General features: G+C 39.8%; 1 protein-coding gene across 4 annotated transcripts in view; it reads right to left on the bottom strand.

The window, feature by feature from the left end:
• The window catches only part of rreb1a (ras responsive element binding protein 1a), a 306,278-nt gene that overhangs the window by 67,493 nt on the left and 213,397 nt on the right, over positions 1–25,388 (bottom strand). For all 4 annotated transcript variants that reach the window (XM_070880283.1, XM_070880287.1, XM_070880284.1 and 1 more), the window contains exon 7: positions 19,505–19,644. In XM_070880283.1, the coding sequence (XP_070736384.1) occupies positions 19,505–19,644 (140 nt within the window). The remainder of the gene's footprint in view (positions 1–19,504; positions 19,645–25,388) is intronic.

Raw genomic sequence — 25,388 nt, 5'->3', positions numbered from 1 at the left:
CCTAACATCGCCGATAATACTATCCTAACATCACCGATAATACTATCCTAACATCGCCTATAATACTATCCTAACATCACCTATAATGCTATCCTAACATCACCTATAAGACGATCCTAAAATCACCTATAATACTATCCTAACATCACCTATTATACTATCCTAACTTCACCTATAATACTATCCTAACATCACCTATAATGCTATCCCATCATCACCTATCATACTATCCTAACATCACCTATAATATTATCCTAACATCACCTACAATACTATCCTAACATCACATATAATATTCTCCTAACATCACCTATAATACTATCCAAACATCACCTATAATACTATCTTAACATCACCTATAATACTATCCTAACATCGCCTATAATACTATCCTAACATAACCGATAATACTATCCTAACATCACCTATAATACTATCCTAACATCACCTATAATACTATCCTAACATCACCTATTATACGATCCTAACTTCACCTATAATACTATCCTAACTTAACCTATAATACTTTCATAACATCACCGACAATACTATCCTAACATCACCTATAATACTCTCCTCACATCACCTATAATACTATCCTAACATCACCTATAATAGCATCCTAACATCGCATTAATACTATCCTAACATCGCCGATAATACTATCCTAACATCGCCTATAATACGATCCTAACATCACCTATAATACTATCCTAACATCACTTATAATACTCTCCTAACATCGCCTATAATACTATCCTAACATCACCTATAATGCTATCCTAACATCACCTATAAGACGATCCTAAAATCACCTATAATACTATCCTAACATCACCTATTATACTATCCTAACTTCACCTATAATACTATCCTAACATCACCTATAATGCTATCCCAACATCACCTATCATACTATCCTAACATCACCTATAATACTATCCTAACATCACCTATAATACTATCCTAACATCACATATAATATTCTCCTAACATCACCTATAATACTATCCAAACATCACCTATAATACTATCTTAACATCACCTATAATACTATCCTAACATCGCCTATAATACTATCCTAACATAACCGATAATACTATCCTAACATCACCTATAATACTATCCAAACATCACCTATAATACTATCCTAACATCACCTACAATACTATCCTAACATCACCTATAATACTATCCTAACATCACCTATAATACGATCCTAACATCGCCTATAATACTATCCTAACATCACCTATAATACTATCATAACATCGTCTATAATACGATCCTAACATCACCTATAATACTATCCTAACATCACCTATAATACTATCCTAACTTCACCTATAATACAATCCTACCATCGCCTATAATACTATCCTACCATCGCCTACAATACTATCCTACCATCACCTATAATACTATCCTAACATCACCTATAATACTATCCTACCATCGCCTACAATACTATCCTAACATCAGCTATAATACTATCCTACCATCACCTATAATATTATCCTAACATCACCTACAATACTATCCTGACATCACCTTTAATACTCTCCGAACATCACCTATAATACTATCCAAACATCACCTACAATACTATCTTAACATCACCTATAATAGCATCCTAACATCGCCTATAATACTATCCTAACATCGCCGATAATACTATCGTAACATCGCCTATAATACTATCCTAACATCACCTATAATACTATCCTAACATCACTTATAATACTCTTCTAACATCGCCTATAATACTATCCTAACATCACCTATAATGCTATCCTAACATCACCTATAATACTATCCTAACATCACCTATAATACTATCCTAACATCACCTATTATACTATCCTAACTTCACCTATAATACTATCCTAACATCCCCTATAATGCTATCTTAACATCACCTATAATACTATCCTAACATCACCTATAATACTCTCCTAACATCACCTATAATACTATCCTAACATCACATATAATATTCTCCTAACATCACCTATAATACTATCCAAACATCACCTATAATACTATCTTAACATCACCTATAATACTATCCTAACATCGCCTATAATACTATCCTAACATCACCTATAATACTGTCCAAACATCACCTATAATACTATCCTAACATCACCTACAATACTATCCTAACATCACCTATAATACTATCCTAACATCACCTATAATACGATCCTAACATCGCCTATAATACTATCCTAACATCACCTATAATACTATCATAACATCGCCTATAATACTATCCTAACATCGCCTATAATACTATCCTAACATCACCTATAATACTATCCTAACATCACTTATAATACTCTTCTAACATCGCCTATAATACTATCCTAACATCACCTATAATGCTATCCTAACATCACCTATAATACTATCCTAACATCACCTATAATACTATCCTAACATCACCTATTATACTATCCTAACTTCACCTATAATACTATCCTAACATCCCCTATAATGCTATCTTAACATCACCTATAATACTATCCTAACATCACCTATAATACTATCCTAACATCACCTATAATACTATCCTAACATCACATATAATATTCTCCTAACATCACCTATAATACTATCCAAACATCACCTATAATACTATCTTAACATCACCTATAATACTATCCTAACATCGCCTATAATACTGTCCTAACATCACCTATAATACTGTCCAAACATCACCTATAATACTATCCTACCATCGCCTATAATACTATCCTACCATCACATATAATACTATCCTAACATCACCTATAATGCTATCCTACCATCGCCTACAATACTATCCTAACATCACCTATAATACTAGCCTACCATCACCTATAATATTATCGTAACATCACCTATAATACTATCCTGACATCACCTTTAATACTCTCCTAACATCACCTATAATACTATCTAAACATCATCTATAATACTATCTTAACATCACCTATAATACTATCATAACATCGCCTATAATACGATCCTAACATCACCTATAATACTATCCTAACATCACCTATAATACTATCCTAACGTCACCTATAATACAATCCTACCATCGCCTATAATACTATCCTACCATCGCCTATAATACTATCCTACCATCACCTACAATACTATCCTAACATCACCTATAATACTATCCTACCATCGCCTACAACACGATCCTAACATCACCTATAATACTATCCGAACATCACCTATAATACAATCCTAACATCAGCTATAATACTATCCTAACATCACCGAAAGACTATCCTAAGATCACCTATAATACTATTCTAATATCGTCTATAATACTATCGTAACATCGCCTATAATACCATCCGAACATCACCTATAATACTATCGTAACATCGCCTATAATACTATCCGAACATCACCTATAATACTATCCTAACATCACCGATAACACTATTCTAATATCGTCGAAAATACTATACTAACATCACCTGTAATACTATCCTAACACCACCTATAATACGATCCGAACATCACCTATAATACTATCCTAACATCACCTATAATACTATCCGAACATCATCTATAATACTATCTTAACATCACCTACAATACTATCCTAACATCACCTATAATACTATCCTAACATCACCTATAATACGATCCTAACATCGCCTATAATACTATCCAAACATCACCTATAATACTATCTTAACATCACCTACAATACTATCCTAACATCACCTATAATACTATCTTAACATCACCTACAATACTATCCTAACATCACCTATAATACTATCCTAACATCACCTATAATACGATCCTAACATCGCCTATAATACTATCCTAACATCACCTATAATACTATCATAACATCACCTATAATACTATCCTAACATCACCTATAATACTATCCTAACATCACCTATAATACTATCCTAACATCACCTATAATACAATCCTACCATCGCCTATAATACTATCCTACCATCGCCTATAATACTATCCTACCATCACCTATAATACTATCCTAACATCACCTATAATACTATCCTACCATCGCCTACAATACTATCCAAACATCACCTATAATACTATCCTACCATCACCTATAATATTATCCTAACATCACCTATAATACTATCCTGACATCACCTTTAATACTCTCCTAACATCACCTATAATACTATCCAAACATCACCTATAATACGATCTTAACATCACCTATAATACTATCCTAACATCGCCTATAATACTATCCTAACATAACCGATAATACTATCCTAACATCACCTATAATACTATCCAAACATCACCTATAATACGATCCTAACATCACCTACAATACTATCCTAACATCACCTATAATACTATCCTACCATCGCCTGCAATACTATCCTAACATCACCTATAATACTATCCTACCATCACCTATAATATTATCCTAACATCACCTATAATACTATCCTGACATCACCTATAATACTATCCTAACATCACCTTTCATACTATCCTAACATCACCTATAATACTATCCTACCATCACCTATAATATTATCCTAACATCACCTATAATACTATCCTAACAACACCTATAATACTATCTTAACATCACCTAAAATACTATCTAACATCACCTATAATACTATATTAACATCGCCTATAATACTATCCAACATCACCTATAATACTATTCTAACATCACCAAAATACTATCCTAACATCACCTATAATACCATCTTAACATCACCTATAATACTATCCTAAGATCACCTATAATAGCATCCTAACATCGCCGATAATACTATCCTAACATCACTTATAATACTATCCTAACATCACCTATAATACTATCCTAACATCACTTATAATACTCTCCTAACATTACCTATAATACTATCCTAACATCACCTATAATGCTATCCTAACATCACCTATAATACTATCCTAACATCACCTATAATACTATCCTAACATCACCTATTAAACTATCCTAACTTCACCTATAATACTATCCTAACTTAACCTATAATACTTTCATAACATCACCGACAATACTATCCTAACATCACCTATAATACTATCCTCACATCACCTATAATACTATAATAACATCACCTATAATACTATCCTAACATCACCTATAATACTCTCCTCACATCACCTATAATACTATCCTAACATCACCTACAATAGCATCCTAACATCGCATTAATACTATCCTAACATCGCCGATAATACTATCCTAACATCACCGATAATACTATCCTAACATCGCCTATAATACTATCCTAACATCACCTATAATGCTATCCTAACATCACCTATAAGACGATCCTAAAATCACCTATAATACTATCCTAACATCACCTATTATACTATCCTAACTTCACCTATAATACTATCCTAACATCACCTATAATGCTATCCCATCATCACCTATCATACTATCCTAACATCACCTATAATATTATCCTAACATCACCTACAATACTATCCTAACATCACATATAATATTCTCCTAACATCACCTATAATACTATCCAAACATCACCTATAATACTATCTTAACATCACCTATAATACTATCCTAACATCGCCTATAATACTATCCTAACATAACCGATAATACTATCCTAACATCACCTATAATACTATCCTAACATCACCTATAATACTATCCTAACATCACCTATTATACGATCCTAACTTCACCTATAATACTATCCTAACTTAACCTATAATACTTTCATAACATCACCGACAATACTATCCTAACATCACCTATAATACTCTCCTCACATCACCTATAATACTATCCTAACATCACCTATAATAGCATCCTAACATCGCATTAATACTATCCTAACATCGCCGATAATACTATCCTAACATCACTTATAATACTCTCCTAACATCGCCTATAATACTATCCTAACATCACCTATAATACTATCCTAACATCACTTATAATACTCTCCTAACATCGCCTATAATACTATCCTAACACCACCTATAATGCTATCCTAACATCACCTATAAGACGATCCTAAAATCACCTATAATACTATCCTAACATCACCTATTATACTATCCTAACTTCACCTATAATACTATCCTAACATCACCTATAATGCTATCCCAACATCACCTATCATACTATCCTAACATCACCTATAATACTATCCTAACATCACCTATAATACTATCCTAACATCACATATAATATTCTCCTAACATCACCTATAATACTATCCAAACATCACCTATAATACTATCTTAACATCACCTATAATACTATCCTAACATCGCCTATAATACTATCCTAACATAACCGATAATACTATCCTAACATCACCTATAATACTATCCAAACATCACCTATAATACTATCCTAACATCACCTACAATACTATCCTAACATCACCTATAATACTATCCTAACATCACCTATAATACGATCCTAACATCGCCTATAATACTATCCTAACATCACCTATAATACTATCATAACATCGTCTATAATACGATCCTAACATCACCTATAATACTATCCTAACATCACCTATAATACTATCCTAACTTCACCTATAATACAATCCTACCATCGCCTATAATACTATCCTACCATCGCCTACAATACTATCCTACCATCACCTATAATACTATCCTAACATCACCTATAATACTATCCTACCATCGCCTACAATACTATCCTAACATCAGCTATAATACTATCCTACCATCACCTATAATATTATCCTAACATCACCTACAATACTATCCTGACATCACCTTTAATACTCTCCGAACATCACCTATAATACTATCCAAACATCACCTACAATACTATCTTAACATCACCTATAATAGCATCCTAACATCGCCTATAATACTATCCTAACATCGCCGATAATACTATCGTAACATCGCCTATAATACTATCCTAACATCACCTATAATACTATCCTAACATCACTTATAATACTCTTCTAACATCGCCTATAATACTATCCTAACATCACCTATAATGCTATCCTAACATCACCTATAATACTATCCTAACATCACCTATAATACTATCCTAACATCACCTATTATACTATCCTAACTTCACCTATAATACTATCCTAACATCCCCTATAATGCTATCTTAACATCACCTATAATACTATCCTAACATCACCTATAATACTCTCCTAACATCACCTATAATACTATCCTAACATCACATATAATATTCTCCTAACATCACCTATAATACTATCCAAACATCACCTATAATACTATCTTAACATCACCTATAATACTATCCTAACATCGCCTATAATACTATCCTAACATCACCTATAATACTGTCCAAACATCACCTATAATACTATCCTAACATCACCTACAATACTATCCTAACATCACCTATAATACTATCCTAACATCACCTATAATACGATCCTAACATCGCCTATAATACTATCCTAACATCACCTATAATACTATCATAACATCGCCTATAATACTATCCTAACATCGCCTATAATACTATCCTAACATCACCTATAATACTATCCTAACATCACTTATAATACTCTTCTAACATCGCCTATAATACTATCCTAACATCACCTATAATGCTATCCTAACATCACCTATAATACTATCCTAACATCACCTATAATACTATCCTAACATCACCTATTATACTATCCTAACTTCACCTATAATACTATCCTAACATCCCCTATAATGCTATCTTAACATCACCTATAATACTATCCTAACATCACCTATAATACTATCCTAACATCACCTATAATACTATCCTAACATCACATATAATATTCTCCTAACATCACCTATAATACTATCCAAACATCACCTATAATACTATCTTAACATCACCTATAATACTATCCTAACATCGCCTATAATACTGTCCTAACATCACCTATAATACTGTCCAAACATCACCTATAATACTATCCTACCATCGCCTATAATACTATCCTACCATCACATATAATACTATCCTAACATCACCTATAATGCTATCCTACCATCGCCTACAATACTATCCTAACATCACCTATAATACTAGCCTACCATCACCTATAATATTATCGTAACATCACCTATAATACTATCCTGACATCACCTTTAATACTCTCCTAACATCACCTATAATACTATCTAAACATCATCTATAATACTATCTTAACATCACCTATAATACTATCATAACATCGCCTATAATACGATCCTAACATCACCTATAATACTATCCTAACATCACCTATAATACTATCCTAACGTCACCTATAATACAATCCTACCATCGCCTATAATACTATCCTACCATCGCCTATAATACTATCCTACCATCACCTACAATACTATCCTAACATCACCTATAATACTATCCTACCATCGCCTACAACACGATCCTAACATCACCTATAATACTATCCTACCATCACCTATAATATTATCCTTACATCACCTATAATACTATCCTGACATCAGCTTTAATACTCTCCTAACATCACCTATAATACTATCCTAACATCACCTATAATACTATCTTAACATCACCTATAATACTATCCTAACCTCACCTATAATACTATCCTAACATCACCTATAATACTATATTAACATCACCTATAATACTATCCTGACATCAACTTTAATACTTTCGTAACATCACCTATAATACTATCTTAACATCCCCTATAATACTATCCTAACATCACCTATAATACTATATTAACATCGCCTATAATACTATCCTAACATCACCTATAATACTATCCTAACATCACCTATAATACTATCCTAACATCACCTATAATACTATCCTAACATCACCTATAATACTATCCAAACATCACCTATAATACTATCTTAACATCACCTATAATATTATCCTAACATCGCCTATAATACTATCCTAACATAACCGATAATACTATCCTAACATCACCTACAATACTATCCAAACATCACCTATAATACTATCCTAACATCACCTATAATATGATCCTAACATCGCCTATAATACTATCCTAACATCACCTATAATACTATCATAACATCACCTATAATACTATCCTAACTTCACCTATAATACAATCCTACCATCGCCTATAATACTATCCTACCATCGCCAATAATACTATCCTACCATCACCTATAATACTATCCTAACATCACCTATAATACTATCCTACCATCGCCTACAATACTATCCTAACATCATCTATAATACTATCCTACCATCACCTATAATATTATCCTCACATCACCTATAATACTATCCTGACATCAGCTTTAATACTCTCCTAACATCACCTATAATACTATCCTAACATCACCTGTAATACTATCTTAACATCACCTATAATACTATCGTAACATCACCTATAATACTATCCTACCATCACCTATAATACGATATTAAAATCACCTATAATACTATCCTGACATCAACTTTAATACTTTCGTAACATCACCTATAATACTATCTTAACATCACCTGTAATACTATCCTAACATCACCTATAATACTGTATTAACATCGCCTATAATACTATCCAAACATCACCTATAATACTATCTTAACATCACCTATAATACTATCCTAACATCGCCTATAATACTATCCTAACATAACCGATAATACTATCCTAACATCACCTATAATACTAACCAAACATCACCTATAATACTATCTTAACATCACCTACAATACTATCCTAACATCACCTATAATACGATCCTAACATCGCCTATAATACTATCCTAACATCACCTATAATACTATCATAACATCGCCTATAATACGATCCTAACATCACCTATAATACTATCCTAACATCACCTATAATACTATCCTAACATCGCCTGTAATACTATCCTAACATCACCTATAATACTATATTAACATCGCCTATAATACTATCCTAACATCACCTATAATACTATCCTAACATCACCTATAATACTATCCTAACATCACCTATAATACTATATTAACATCATCTATAATACTATCCTAACATGGCCTATAATACTATCCTAACATCACCTATAATACTATCTTAACATCACCTATAATACTATCCTAACATCGCCTGTAATACTATCCTAACATCACCTATAATACGATATTAACATCGCCTATAATACTATCCTAACATCACCTATAATACTATCCTAACATCACCTATAATACTATCCTAACATCACCTATAATACTATCCTAACATCACCTATAATACTATCCAAACATCACCTATAATACTATCTTAACATCACCTATAATATTATCCTAACATCGCCTATAATACTATCCTAACATAACCGATAATACTATCCTAACATCACCTATAATACTATCCAAACATCACCTATAATACTATCCTAACATCACCTACAATACTATCCAAACATCACCTATAATACTATCCTAACATCACCTATAATACGATCCTAACATCGCCTATAATACTATCCTAACATCACCTATAATACTATCATAACATCGACTATAATACGATCCTAACATCACCTATAATACTATCCTAACATCACCTATAATACTATCCTAACTTCACCTATAATACTATCCTACCATCGCCTATAATACTATCCTACCATCGCCTATAATACTATCCTAACTTCACCTATAATACTATCCTACCATCACCTATAATACTATCCTAACATCACCGATAATACGATCCTACCATCGCCTACAATACTATCCTAACATCACCTATAATACTATCCTACCATCACCTATAATATTATCCTAACATCACCTATAATACTATCCTGACATCACCTTTAATACTCTCCTAACATCACCGATAATACTATCCAAACATCACCTATAATACTATCTTAACATCACCTATAATACTATCCTAACATCGCCTATAATACTATCCTAACATAACCGATAATACTATCCTAACATCGCCTATAATACTATCCTAACATCACCAATAATACTATCATAACATCGCCTATAATACGATCCTGACATCACTTATAATACTATCCTACCATCGCCAATAATACTATCCTACCATCACCTATAATACTATCCTAACATCACCGATAATACTATCCTACCATCGCCTACAATACTATCCTAACATCATCTATAATACTATCCTACCATCACCTATAACATTATCCTCACATCACCTATAATACTATCCTGACATCAGCTTTAATACTCTCCTAACATCACCTATAATACTATCCTAACATCACCTATAATACTATCTTAACATCACCTATAATACTATCGTAACATCACCTATAATACTATCCTAACATCACCTATAATACGATATTAACATCACCTATAATACTATTCTGACATCAACTTTAATACTTTCGTAACATCACCTATAATACTATCTTAACATCACCTATAATACTATCCTAACATCACCTATAATACTGTATTAACATCGCCTATAATACTATCCAAACATCACCTATAATACTATCTTATTATCACCTATAATACTATCCTAACATCGCCTATAATACTATCCTAACATAACCGATAATACTATCCTAACATCACCTATAATACTATCCAAACATCACCTATAATACTATCTTAACATCACCTACAATACTATCCTAACATCACCTATAATACTATCCGAACATCACCTATAATACGATCCTAACATCGCCTATAATACTATCCTAACATCACCTATAATACTATCATAACATCGCCTATAATACGATCCTAACATCACCTATAATACTATCCTAACATCACCTATAATACTATCCTAACTTCACCTATAATACAATCCTACCATCGCCTATAATACGATCCTACCATCGCCTACAATACTATCCTGACATCACCTGTAATACTATCCCGACATCACCTATAATGCTCTCCTGACATCACCTATAATAGTCTGCTGACATGACCTATCATACTCTCCTGACATCACCTATAATACTATTCTAACATCACCTATAATACTATCCTAACATCGCCTATGATACTATCCTAACATCGCCTATAATACTCTCCTGACATCACCGATAATACTATCCTAACATCACCTATAATCCAATCCTAACATCGCCTATAATACTATCCTAACATCACCTCTCATACTATCCTAACATCACCTATAATACTATCCTAACATCGCCTATAATACTATCCTAACATCACCTATAATACTATCCGAACATCACCTATAATACTATCCTAACATCGCCTATAATACTATCCTAACATCACCTATAATACTATCCTAACATCACCTATAATACTATCCTAACATCGCCTATAATACTATCCTAACATCACCTATAATACTATCCTAACATCACCTATAAAACTATCCTAACATCACCTATAATACAATCCTAACTTCACCTATAATACAATCCTACCATCGCCTATAATACTATCCTACCATCGCCTATAATACTATCCTACCATCACCTATAATACTATCCTAACATCACCTATAATACTATCCTACCATCGCCTACAATACTATCCTAACATCACCTATAATACTATCCTACCATCACCTATAATATTATCCTAACATCACCTATAATACTATCCTGACATCAGCTTTAATACTATCCTAACATCACCTATAATACTATATTAACATCACCTATAATACTAACCTGACATCAACTTTAATACTTGCGTAACATCACCTATAATAGTATCTTAACATCACCTATAATACTATCCTAAAATCACCTATAATACTATCCTCACATCACCTACAATACTATCCGAACATCACCTATAATACTATCCTAACATCACCTATAATACTCTCCTGGCATCACCTATAATACTATCCTAACATCACCTATAATACTATCCTAACATCACCTATAATATTATCCTAACATCACCTATAATACTATCTTAACATCACCTAAAATACTATCTAACATCACCTATAATACTATATTAACATCGCCTATAATACTATCCAACATCACCTATAATACTATCCTAACATCACCTATAATACTAGCCAAACATCACCTATAATACTATCCTACCATCGCCTATAATACTATCCTACCATCACCTATAATACTATCCTAACATCACCTATAATACTATCCTACCATCGCCTACAATACCCATCGCCTACAATACTATCCTAACATCACCTATAATACTATCCTACCATCACCTATAATATTATCCTAACATCACCTATAATACTATCCTGACATCACCTATAATACTATCCTGACATCAACTTTAATACTTTCGTAACATTACCTATAATACTATCTTAACATCACCTATAATACTATCCTAACATCACCTATAATACCATATTAACATCGCCTATAATACTATCCTAACATCACGTATAATACTATCCTAACATCACCTATAATACTATCCTAACATCACCTATAATACTATCTTAACATCACCTGTAATATTATATTAACATCACCTATAATACTATCCTAACATTACCTATAATACTATCCTCACATCACCTATAATACTATCCGAACATCACCTATAATACTATCCGAACATCACCTATAATACTATCCTAACATCACCTATAATACTATCCTCACATCACCTATAATACTATACTAACACCACCTGTAATACTATCCTAACATCACCTATAATACTATCCTAACATCACCTATAATACTATTCTAACATCACAAATAATATTCTCCTAACATCACCTATAATACTATCCAAACATCACCTATAATACTATCTTAACATCACCTATAATACTATCCTAACATCGCCTATATTACTATCCTAACATAACCGATAATACTATCCTAACATCACCTATAATACTATCCAAACATCACCTATAATACTATCCTGACATCAACTTTAATACTTTCGTAACATCACCTATAATACTATCTTAACATCACCTATAATACTATCCTAACATCACCTATAATACTATTCTAACATCACAAATAATATTCTCCTAACATCACCTATAATACTATATTAACATCGCCTAAACACCCTCCTAACCTCACCTAACACACCACAACCTATCCTAACATCACCCTATAAAACTATCCTAACATCACCTATAATACTATCCTAACATCACCTATAAAACTATCCTAACATCACCTATAATACAATCCTAACTTCACCTATAATACAATCCTACCATCGCCTATAATACTATCCTACCATCGCCTATAATACTATCCTACCATCACCTATAATACTATCCTAACATCACCTATAATACTATCCTACCATCGCCTACAATACTATTCTAACATCACCTATAATACTATCCTTACATCACCTATAATACTATCCTAACATCACCTATAATACTATCCTAACATCACCTATAATACTATCCTAACATCACCTATAATACTATCCTCACATCACCTTTAATACTATCCTAAAACCCCCAAAATACCATCCTAACATCTCCTATAATACTATCCTAACATCACCTATAATACTATCCTAACATCACCTATAATACTATCCTAACATCACTTATAATACTATCCTAACATCACCTATAATACTATCCTAACATCACCTATAATACTATCCTAACTTCACCTATAATACTATCCTAACTTAACGTATAATACTTTCCTAACATCACCTACAATACTATCCTAACATCACCTATAATACTATCCTAACATCGCCGATAATACTATCCTAACATCGCCTATAATACTATCCTAACATCACTTATAATACTATCCTAACATCACCTATAATACTATCCTAACATCACCTATAATACTATCCTAACTTCACCTATAATACTATCCTAACTTAACGTATAATACTTTCCTAACATCACCTACAATACTATCCTAACATCACCTATAATACTATCCTAACATCACCTATAATACTCTCCTGACATCACCTATAATACTATCCTAACATCACCTATAATACTATCTTAACATCAGCTATAATACTATCCTAACATCACCTATAATACTATCCTCACATCACCTTTAATACTATCCTAAAACCCCCAAAATACCATCCTAACATCTCCTATAATACTATCCTAACATCACCTATAATACTATCCTAACATCACCTATAATACTATCCTAACATCACTTATAATACTATCCTAACATCACCTATAATACTATCCTAACATCACCTATAATACTATCCTAACTTCACCTATAATATTATCCTAACTTAACGTATAATACTTTCCTAACATCACCTACAATACTATCCTAACATCACCTATAATACTATTCTAACATCGCCGATAATACTATCCTAACATCGCCTATAATACTATCCTAACATCACCTATAATACTATCCTAACATCACTTATAATACTATCCTAACATCACCTATAATACTATCCTAACATCACCTATAATACTATCCTAACTTCACCTATAATACTATCCTAACTTAACATATAATACTTTCCTAACATCACCTACAATACTATCCTAACATCACCTATAATACTATCCTAACATCACCTATAATACTATCCTAACATCACCTATAATACGATCCTAACATCACCTATAATACGATCCTAACATCGCCTATAATACTATCCGAACATCGCCAATAATACTATGCTACATTGCCTATAATACGATCCTAACATCGCCTATAATACTATCCTAACATCGCCTATAATACTATCCGAACATCACCTATAATACTATCCTAACATCACCTATAATACTATCCTAACATCGCCTATAATACTATCCTAACATCACCTATAATACTATCCTAACATCACCTATAAAACTATCCTAACATCACCTATAATACTATCCTAACATCACCTATACTATCCTAACATCACCTATAATACTCTCCTAACATCACCTAAAATACTATCCTAACATCACCTATAATACTATCCTAACATCACCTAAAATACTATCCTAACATCACCTATAATACTCTGCTGACATCACCTGTAATACTCTCCTGACATCACCTATAATACTATCCTAACATCACCTATAATACTATCCTAACATCGCCTATGATACTATCCTAACATCGCCTATAATACTCTCCTGACATCACCGATAATACTATCCTAACATCACCTATAATACTATCCTAACATCACCTCTCATACTATCCTAACATCACCTCTCATACTATCCTAACATCACCTCTCATACTATCCTAACATCACCTATAATACTATCCAAACATCACCTATAATATTATCCTAACATCACCTATAATACTATCCTAACATCACCTATAATACTATCCTAACATCGCCTATAATACTATCCTAACATCACCTATAATACTATCCTAACATCACCTATAATACTATCTTAACATCACCTATAATACTATCCTAACATCACCTATAATACTATCCTAACATCACCTATAATACTATGCTAACATCGCCTATAATACGATCCTAACATCACCTATAATACTATCCTAACATCGCCTATAATATTATCCGAACATCACCTATAATACTATCCTAACATCACCTCTAAAACTATCCTAACATCACCTATAATACTATCCTAACATCACCTATACTATCCTAACATCACCTATAATACTACCATAACATCGCCTATAATACTATCCTAATATCACCTATAATACTCTCCTAACATCATCTATAACACTATCCTAACATCACCTATACTATCCTAACATCACCTATAATACTATCCTAACATCACCTATAATACTATCCTAACATCGCCTATAATACTATCCTAACATCACCTATAATACTATCCTAACATCACCTATAATACTATCCTAACATCGCCTATAATACTATCCAAACATCACCTATAATACTATCCTAACATCGCCTATAATACTATCCTAATATCACCTATAATACTATCCTAACATCGCCTATAATACTATCCTAACATCGCCTATAATACTATCCTAACATCGCCTATAATACTATCCCAACATCACCTATAATACTATCCTAATATCACCTATAATACTATCCTAACATCGCCTATAATACTATCCGAACATCACCTATAATACTATCCTAACATCGCCTATAATACTATCCGAACATCACCTATAATACTATCCTAACATCACCTATAATACTATCCTTACGTCACCTATAATACTATCCTAACATCGCCTATAATACTATCCTAATATCGCCTATAATACGATCCTAACATCGCCTATAATACTATCCTAACATCGCCTATAATACTATCCGAACATCACCTATAATACTATCCAAACATCACCTATAATACTATCCTAACATCGCCTATAATACTATCCTAATATCACCTATAATACTATCCTAACATCGCCTATAATACTATCCTAACATCGCCTATAATACTATCCTAACATCACCTATAATACTATCCTATCACCTATAATACTATCCTAACATCACCTACAATACTATCCTAACATCACCTATAATACTATCCTAACATCGCCTATAATACTATCCGAACATCACCTATAATACTATCCTAACATCACCTATAATACTATCCTTACGTCACCTATAATACTATCCTAACATCGCCTATAATACCATCCTAATATCGCCTATAATACGATCCTAACATCGCCTATAATACTATCCTAACATCGCCTATAATACTATCCGAACATCACCTATAATACTATCCTAACATCGCCTATAATACTATCCTTACATCACCTATAATACTATCCTAACATCACCTATAATACTATCCTAACATCACCTATAATACTATTCTAACATCACCTATAATACTATCCTAACATCGCCTATAATACTATCCTAACATTACCTATAATACTATCCTAATATCACCTATAATACTATCCTAACATCGCCTATAATACTATCCGAACATCACCTATAATACTATCCTAACATCACCTATAATACTATCCGAACATCACCTATAATACTATCCTAACATCACCTATAATACTATCCTAACATCACCTATAATACTATCCTAATATCACCTATAATACTATCCTAACATCACCTATAATACTATCCTAACATCACCTATAATACTATCCTCACATCACCTATAATACTATCCTAACATCACCAATTCTCCCAGTAACCATGGAGACTCAGTCGCACTGAATGTGCACAGAGGCTGGGGTACGGAGAATAAAGTGCAGCAGAAACCGGATCCCAAAGTTATTGTGACCAAGTAGTGGGGCCAATCAGCAGTTTCTGAATGTGATTGTCCACACACCATTTTGCCTGTAAACTTCACTAACTCTGAGTTTGATGGAGGTGGCCCCGGTGTGACGGGGAGATGCTGTGCTTGGCGTGCTTTACCAATGTTACACTTTAAAAACAATCACTGATTCTTACCTGAAAGCTCTGAGCACGCGCTGGAATCTACCCTGGAAAGTACTAACTCAGTAATGATGCCACGACAGGAGGAAGCTGTCACAACACACAGTGTGGATATCGAGAGGGTTTTATCTGGACAATATTGGAGTCGGACGTTCCTTTCTGAGAGTACAGCAGTGCCTTGAGATTTTGGCCTGTCACAATCTTTGCTCAAACGCCCATCTCAATAAAACCACTCTCTGTCCTCGATTTTGCTGATGTCAATTGTACCCCGTTGCAGAAATGGGTGAGAATCTCCCGCATTGTCCGCAACCACTACCTCCCACAGAAAAGGGGACAGACGTGCGTTTATATAGCGCCTTTCACGACCAGCGGACGTCCCAAAGCGCCTCACAGCTAATGAAGTACTGTTGGAGTGTAGTCACTGTTGTAATGTGGGAAACGTGGCAGCCAATTTGCGCACAGCAAGCTCCCACACACAGCAATGTGATAATGACCAGATAATCTGTTTATGTTGATTGAAGGATAAATATTGGCCCCAGGACACCGGGGAGAACTCCCCTGCTCTTCTTCATAATAGTGCCGTGGGATCTTTTACATCCACCTGAGAGAGCAGACGGGGCCTCGGTTTATGTCTCATCTCAAAGACGGCACCTCCGACAGTGCGGCGCTCCCTCAGTACTACCCCTCTGACAGTGCGGGGCTCCCTCAGCACAGCCCCTCCGACAGTGCAGCACTCCCTCAGTACTGCCCCTCCGACAGTGCAGCGCTCCCTCAGTACTGCCCCTCCGATAGTGCGGCACTCCCTCAGTACTGCCCCTCCAACAGTGCGGCACTCCCTCAGTACTGCCCCTCCAACAGTGCGGCACTCCCTCAGTACTGACCCTCCAACAGTGCGGCGCTCCCTCAGCACTGCCCCTCCGACAGTGCAGCACTCCCTCAATATTGCCCTTCCGACAATCCAGCACTCCCTCAGTACTGCCCCTCCGACAGTGCAGTGCTCCCTCAGTACTGCCCCTCCGACAGTGCAGTGCTCCCTCAGTACTGTCCCTCCGACAGTGCAGCACTCCCTCAGTACTGCCCCTCCGACAGTGCAGCACTCCCTCAGCTTACCTCAAGGTGGAATCTGGGTGGGTCTCCATGTGGCTCTCCAGACCATATTTACAAATGAAAGTCTTGAGACACACGGGGCAGTGGAGAACCTCATCGGCCTTCTTGTCTTCCTCTGTGTCAGATGGAATCTCCCGGGTAACCTGGGCCGGGGGAGGGGCAGGAGCGTTTGGAAAAGGAATAAAGGAAAAAAGGATAATTGATCAGTGAATATGCTGTTTTTTTTCATCTCCAGACTCCTAAATCTTCTCCCTGCTTCTCTAAAAATGTTAAGCCTTGTCTGCTGAGTGGGAGGGGCCTTTTACTGCTGTACAGAGCTTAATGGCCGAACACCGGTAGGGCAATTAAATGGGACAGTGAGTCACCCTCCCCACCCTCCTTCTCCGGCACTCTTACACATCTCCAACATTTGCAAGAACGTAAGAATTATGAGCAGGAGTCGGCCATTCGGCCCCTCGAGCCTGCTCCGCCATTCAATAAGATCACGGCTGATCTTTGACCTCAACTCCACTTTCCCGCCTGATCCCCATATCCCTCGATTCCCCGAGAGTCCAAAAATCTATCGATCTCAGCCTTGAATATACTCAACGACTCAGCATCCACAGCCCTCAGGGGCAGAGAATTCCAAAGATTCACCACCCTCTGAGTGAAGAAATTCCTCCTCATCTCAGTCCTAAATGGCCGACCCCTTATCCTGAGACTGTGACCCCTGGTTCTAGACTCTCCAGCCCCGGGGGAAACATCCTCTCAGCATCTACCCTGTCAATCCCCCTCAGAATCTGGTATGTTTCAAAGAGATCACCTCTCATTCTTCTAAACTCCAGAGAGTATCGGCCCAATCTACTCAATCTCTCCTCGTAGGACAACCCTCCCACCCCAGGGACCGATCCTCGGTGAGGAACCACTGCCCCATCACTCTGGAACACCAATACACCGTGCCACCTCACCATTCACGGTGCCATCTCACCAGCCCAGGCCCTTTGAACAGCGGCCTTTCAGCTGGTATAGCAGGGCCTCTGAAAGGGAGAACGGTTTTGAAATGATTCACAAGCTAGGGGGAGCTGCTTACTCACTGCTGAGCTGGAGGGGAAGTGACCTTGTCGTCCAACAATGAGAATTTCCCAAGTGTTACCTGCACACTAATCATTCCCCCTCTCCTCACTAAACTTCAGGCTTTAGATTTGTGAGTTGGAGGCGTGCTATGAACAGACATTTTGTGCAGGATTTTTCCCCTGCGACAGTCCCATAGCTGCAACCCATCACATCTGCACACACATTGGCAAAGTGATCCCACACAACTCACTTCCCCTTCGAAGACACAACAGCGAGGCAGTGTGAGAATTCTCAGCATCAGTTGAGAGCCGGAGCCCTGAGCTGGATTCAGCCCTTTGATCAGTGTCACCACACGCGCCTCTCTATTACTGTCCTTCCTGTTACCCAATATTACCCAACGTTACCCAGCCTGACCCGGGAAACGCAGGAAGCAACAATACGCTTTCCAAAGTCAGGATATTCTGCAATTAGTGTTTGTCAGGATATCTGGCCCAGGAAGGTCACGTGTGTTGGAACTAGCAGCTGCAGAGGTTGAGCACCCAGGACAGCCCGGTCTGTGACGGAGAGAGAGACAGGTTCAGTCTGATGACCAGCCCCACCCAACACCATTAACCATCTTTCTCCCTGCCATACACGGAGGCATTTTCCCCGTCAGCACGGTGCTGAGAGAACGCTGCGGCCACGATGGCCCAATCTCTAAAGTCACGCTGTGCAAGAGTAAAAGGGGTGGAAATTGGGCATCGGCCTGTTTGGGGCGGTAACATAGGCGAGACGGGACTTCCTGCGGCCGCCGTGAAATTAGGGTTACGGCCACCCGATGGGAAGTGGAGTACAATGTCGGGCACGCCGCTTCCTGTCGGGGGCGGGACTGGGGCGGTAAGTGCACGAATGTTGCAGTGGGACACGGCCTCTCTGCGTAGCACTGGCACAAGCTCAGAGCCCTCGCCCCCCCCATTAAAGGGGAGGGGACACTGCGAGCCCTGCAGTGGGACGAGGGACGTCCCCCCGTTAAAGGGGAGGGGACACTGCGAGCCCTGCAGTGGGACGAGGGACCACCCCCCCAGTTAAAGGGGAGGGAACACTGCGAGCCCTGCAGTGGGATGAGGGACCACCCCCCAGTTAAAGGGGAGGGGACACTGCGAGCCCTGCAGTGGGATGAGGGACCACCCCCCAGTTAAAGGGGAGGGGACACTGCGAGCCCTGCAGTGGGATGAGGGACCACCCCCCAAGTTAAAGGGGAGGGGACACTGCGAGCCCTGCAGTGAGACGAGGGACCACCCCCCCAGTTAAAGGGGAGGGGACACTGCGAGCCCTGCAGTGGGACGAGGGACCTCCCCCCAGTTAAAGGGGAGGGGACACTGCGAGCCCTGCAGTGGGGCGAGGGACCTCCCCCCAGTTAAAGGGGAGGGGACACTGCGGGCCCTGCAGTGGGGCGAGGGACCTCCCCCCAGTTAAAGGGGAGGGGACACTGCGAGCCCTGCAGTGGGGCGAGGGACCTCCCCCCAGTTAAAGGGGAGGGGACACTGCGAGCCCTGCAGTGGGGCGAGGGACCTCCCCCCAGTTAAAGGGGAGGGGACACTGCGAGCCCTGCAGTGGGGCGAGGGACCTCACCCCAGTTAAAGGGGAGGGGACACTGCGAGCCCTGCAGTGGGGCGAGGGACCTCCCCCCAGTTAAAGGGGAGGGGACACTGCGAGCCCTGCAGTGGGATGAGGGACCTCCCCCCAGTTAAAGGGGAGGGGACACTGCGAGCCCTGCAGTGGGGCGAGGGACCTCCCCCCAGTTAAAGGGGAGGGGACACTGCGAGCCCTGCAGTGGGGCGAGGGAACTCCCCCCAGTTAAAGGGGAGGGGACAATGCGAGCCCTGCAGTGGGATGAGGGACCTCACCCCAGTTAAAGGGGAGGGGACACTGCGAGCCCTGCAGTGGGGCGAGGGACCTCACCCCAGTTAAAGGGGAGGGGACACTGCGAGCCCTGCAGTGGGGCGAGGGACCTACACGTCACCATCGGGGATGCGGGGTTGGGCAGTCACAGTCCGGCACAGAAGCGAAGTGTTGGGCTGCACCATCGCACACGGACCCCGCCAGATAAAGGATGGAAGGTCGGACCGGTAAGTCAGTCGGGAGGAAAGAATGGCGGGGCGCGCCTCCCCTTTAGTTTCCGCCCCATGAGCGGGGTGCGGACTGCTTCATGACGCGTCAGGCTGGCTCTGACATCACCCGCGGCAGCCTCACGGGGCGTTGCCCAATTTCCGCTGCCGACGAAAACGGGTCGCTGTGCACGGCCACGTCGTCACCGGCCAGAGAGTCGGGATAAACGGGTCATGCTGGGGATGGCAGGTGCCACAGGGATCAGTGCTGGGGCCCCAGCTATATATCAATGACCTAGATGATGGGGGCGAGTCCAACCCTCGGTGGGACAGTGAGCTGTGAGGAGAACACTTGGGGCTCGATACTTGGTCTTCTGCTGCCTCCGATAGCGCCCGGCGGGACATTGAGTGCGGGGCTTGCGGGGGAGCGGAACAGTACCACCTGGGGAAGCGAGCTGGTGTGCAATGCCCCCTGGTAGTGACACTGGCTCGAGATTTGGTCCGCGCCCGATCTGTAGCACCCCCTGGTGGCACCGCTTGGGAAAGCGGGCGGTCCGAGCTGCAGTGGCTGCAGTGAGGGAAGCAGTGTCCACCTCGGGTAAGTTTTGTATGTTGTGGTTGGTGTCAGTAATGTACCGGGAATGTTTTTGCCGATTTATTTCCTCCAGAGAGGCCTCGCTCGGGGCGTTCGGAGGCCGGCTGGTGAGCCTGGGATTGTCCCATGCTCAGCCGGCGTAGCGCCCTGAGAGGTGTGTTACCCCTCCCCTAACCCCCCGAGAGAGGTGTGTTACCCCTCCCCTAACCCCCCGAGAGAGGTGTGTAACCCCTCCCCTAACCCCCCGAGAGAGGTGTGTTACCCCTCCCCTAACCCCCCGAGAGAGGTGTGTAACCCCTCCCCTAACCCCCCGAGAGAGGTGTGTAACCACTCCCCTAACCCCCCGAGAGAGGTGTGTAACCCCCCCCTCGCCCCCCGAGAGAGGTGTATAACCCCTCCCCTCGCCCCCCGAGAGAGGTGTGTAACCGCCCCCCCCCGAGAGAGGTGTGTAACCCCTCCCCTAACCCCCCGAGAGAGGTGTGTAACCCCTCCCCTAACCCCCCGAGAGAGGTGTATAACCCCTCCCCTAACCCCCCGAGAGAGGTGTGTAACCCCTCCCCTAACCCCCCGAGAGAGGTGTGTAATCCCTCCCCTCACCCCGAGAGAGATGTGTAACCCCTCCCCTCGCCCCGAGAGAGGTGTGTAACCCCTCCCCTCGCCCCCCGAGAGAGGTGTGTAACCACCCCCCCCCGATAGAGGTGTGTAACCCCTCCCCTCGCCCCCCGAGAGAGGTGTGTTAACCCCCCCCCCGATAGAGGTGTGTAACCCCTCCCCCCGAGTGAGGTGTGTAACCCCTCCCCTCGCCCTGAGTGAGGTGTGTAACCCCTCCCCCAGCCCCCTGAGAGAGGTGTGTAACCCCTCCCCTCGCCCCCCGGGAGAGGTGTGTAACACCTCCCCTCGCCCCCGAGAGGTGTGTAACCCCCCCCGAGAGAGGTGTGTAATCCCTCCCCCCCTGAGAGAGGTGTGTAACCCTCCCCTCCCCTCGCCCTGAGAGAGGTGTGTAAACCCTCCCCCAGCCCCCTGAGTGAGATGTGTAACCCCTCCCCCAGCCCCCTGAGAGAGGTGTGTAACCCCTCCCCCAGCCCCCTGAGAGAGGTGTGTAACCCCTCCCCTCGCCCCCTGAGAGAGGTGTGTAACCCCTCCTCCAGCCCCCTGAAGAGAGGTGTGTAACCCCTCCCCCAGCCCCCTGAGAGAGGTGTGTAACCCCTCCCCTCACCCCCTGAGAGAGGTGTGTAACCCCTCCCCCAGCCCCGAGTGAGATGTGTAACCCCTCCCCCAGCCCTCTGAGAGGTGTGTAACCCCTCCCCGAGCCCCCTGAGAGAGGTGTGTAACCCCTCCCCCAGCCCCCTGAGAGAGGTGTGTAACCCCTCCCCCAGCCCCCGGAGAGAGGTGTGTAACCCCTCCCCTCGCCCCCTGAGAGAGGTGTGTAACCCCTCCTCCAGTCCCCTGAGAGGTGTGTAACCCCTCCTCCAGCCCCGAGAGAGGTGTGTAACCCCTCCCCTCGCCCCGAGAGAGGTGTGTAACCCCTCCCCTCGCCCCCTGAGAGAGGTGTGTAACCCCTCCCCTCGCCCCGAGAGAGGTGTGTAACCCCTCCCCTCGCCCCCTGAGAGAGGTGTGTAACCCCTCCTCCAGCCCCCTGAGAGAGGTGTGTAACCCCTCCCCTCGCCCCCCGCCCCACGATCGGGGCCCGGCTGGTGAATTTTACGGCTGGAGACGCAATCCATTTCCTGGCGCAAAATTTACCGCCCTGCCCGGGTTAACGGAGCTGCGGACTAATTTCTCCTCCAAAGCATCTGCAGAGGGAGTTTAACGGGGGGAAATGTGAGCTTATTCACTTTGGTAGCAAGAATAAAAAAACAGAATATTTTTTAAATGGTGAGAAACGTTTAAATGTTGGTGTTGAGAGATTTGGGTCTCTTGTGCAAGAAACACAGAGAGTGAGTGTGCAGGTACAGGAAGCAATAAGGGAGGCAAATGGCACGTTGGCCTTTAAGGGGGTTGGAGTACGAGAGTAAGGGCCCCGGTGAGACCACACCTGGAGCACTGTGCACAGTGTCGGTCTCCTTATCTAAGGAAGGACATACTTGCCTTGGAGGCGGTACAACAGAGGTTCACCAGACTGATCCCTGTGGTGGGAGGGTTGTCCTACGAG

Source organism: Pristiophorus japonicus, chromosome 5 (genome assembly GCF_044704955.1).
Source record: "Pristiophorus japonicus isolate sPriJap1 chromosome 5, sPriJap1.hap1, whole genome shotgun sequence".
Lineage (NCBI taxonomy): Eukaryota > Metazoa > Chordata > Chondrichthyes > Pristiophoridae > Pristiophorus > Pristiophorus japonicus.
This window is presented reverse-complemented; position numbering and strand designations above follow the sequence as displayed.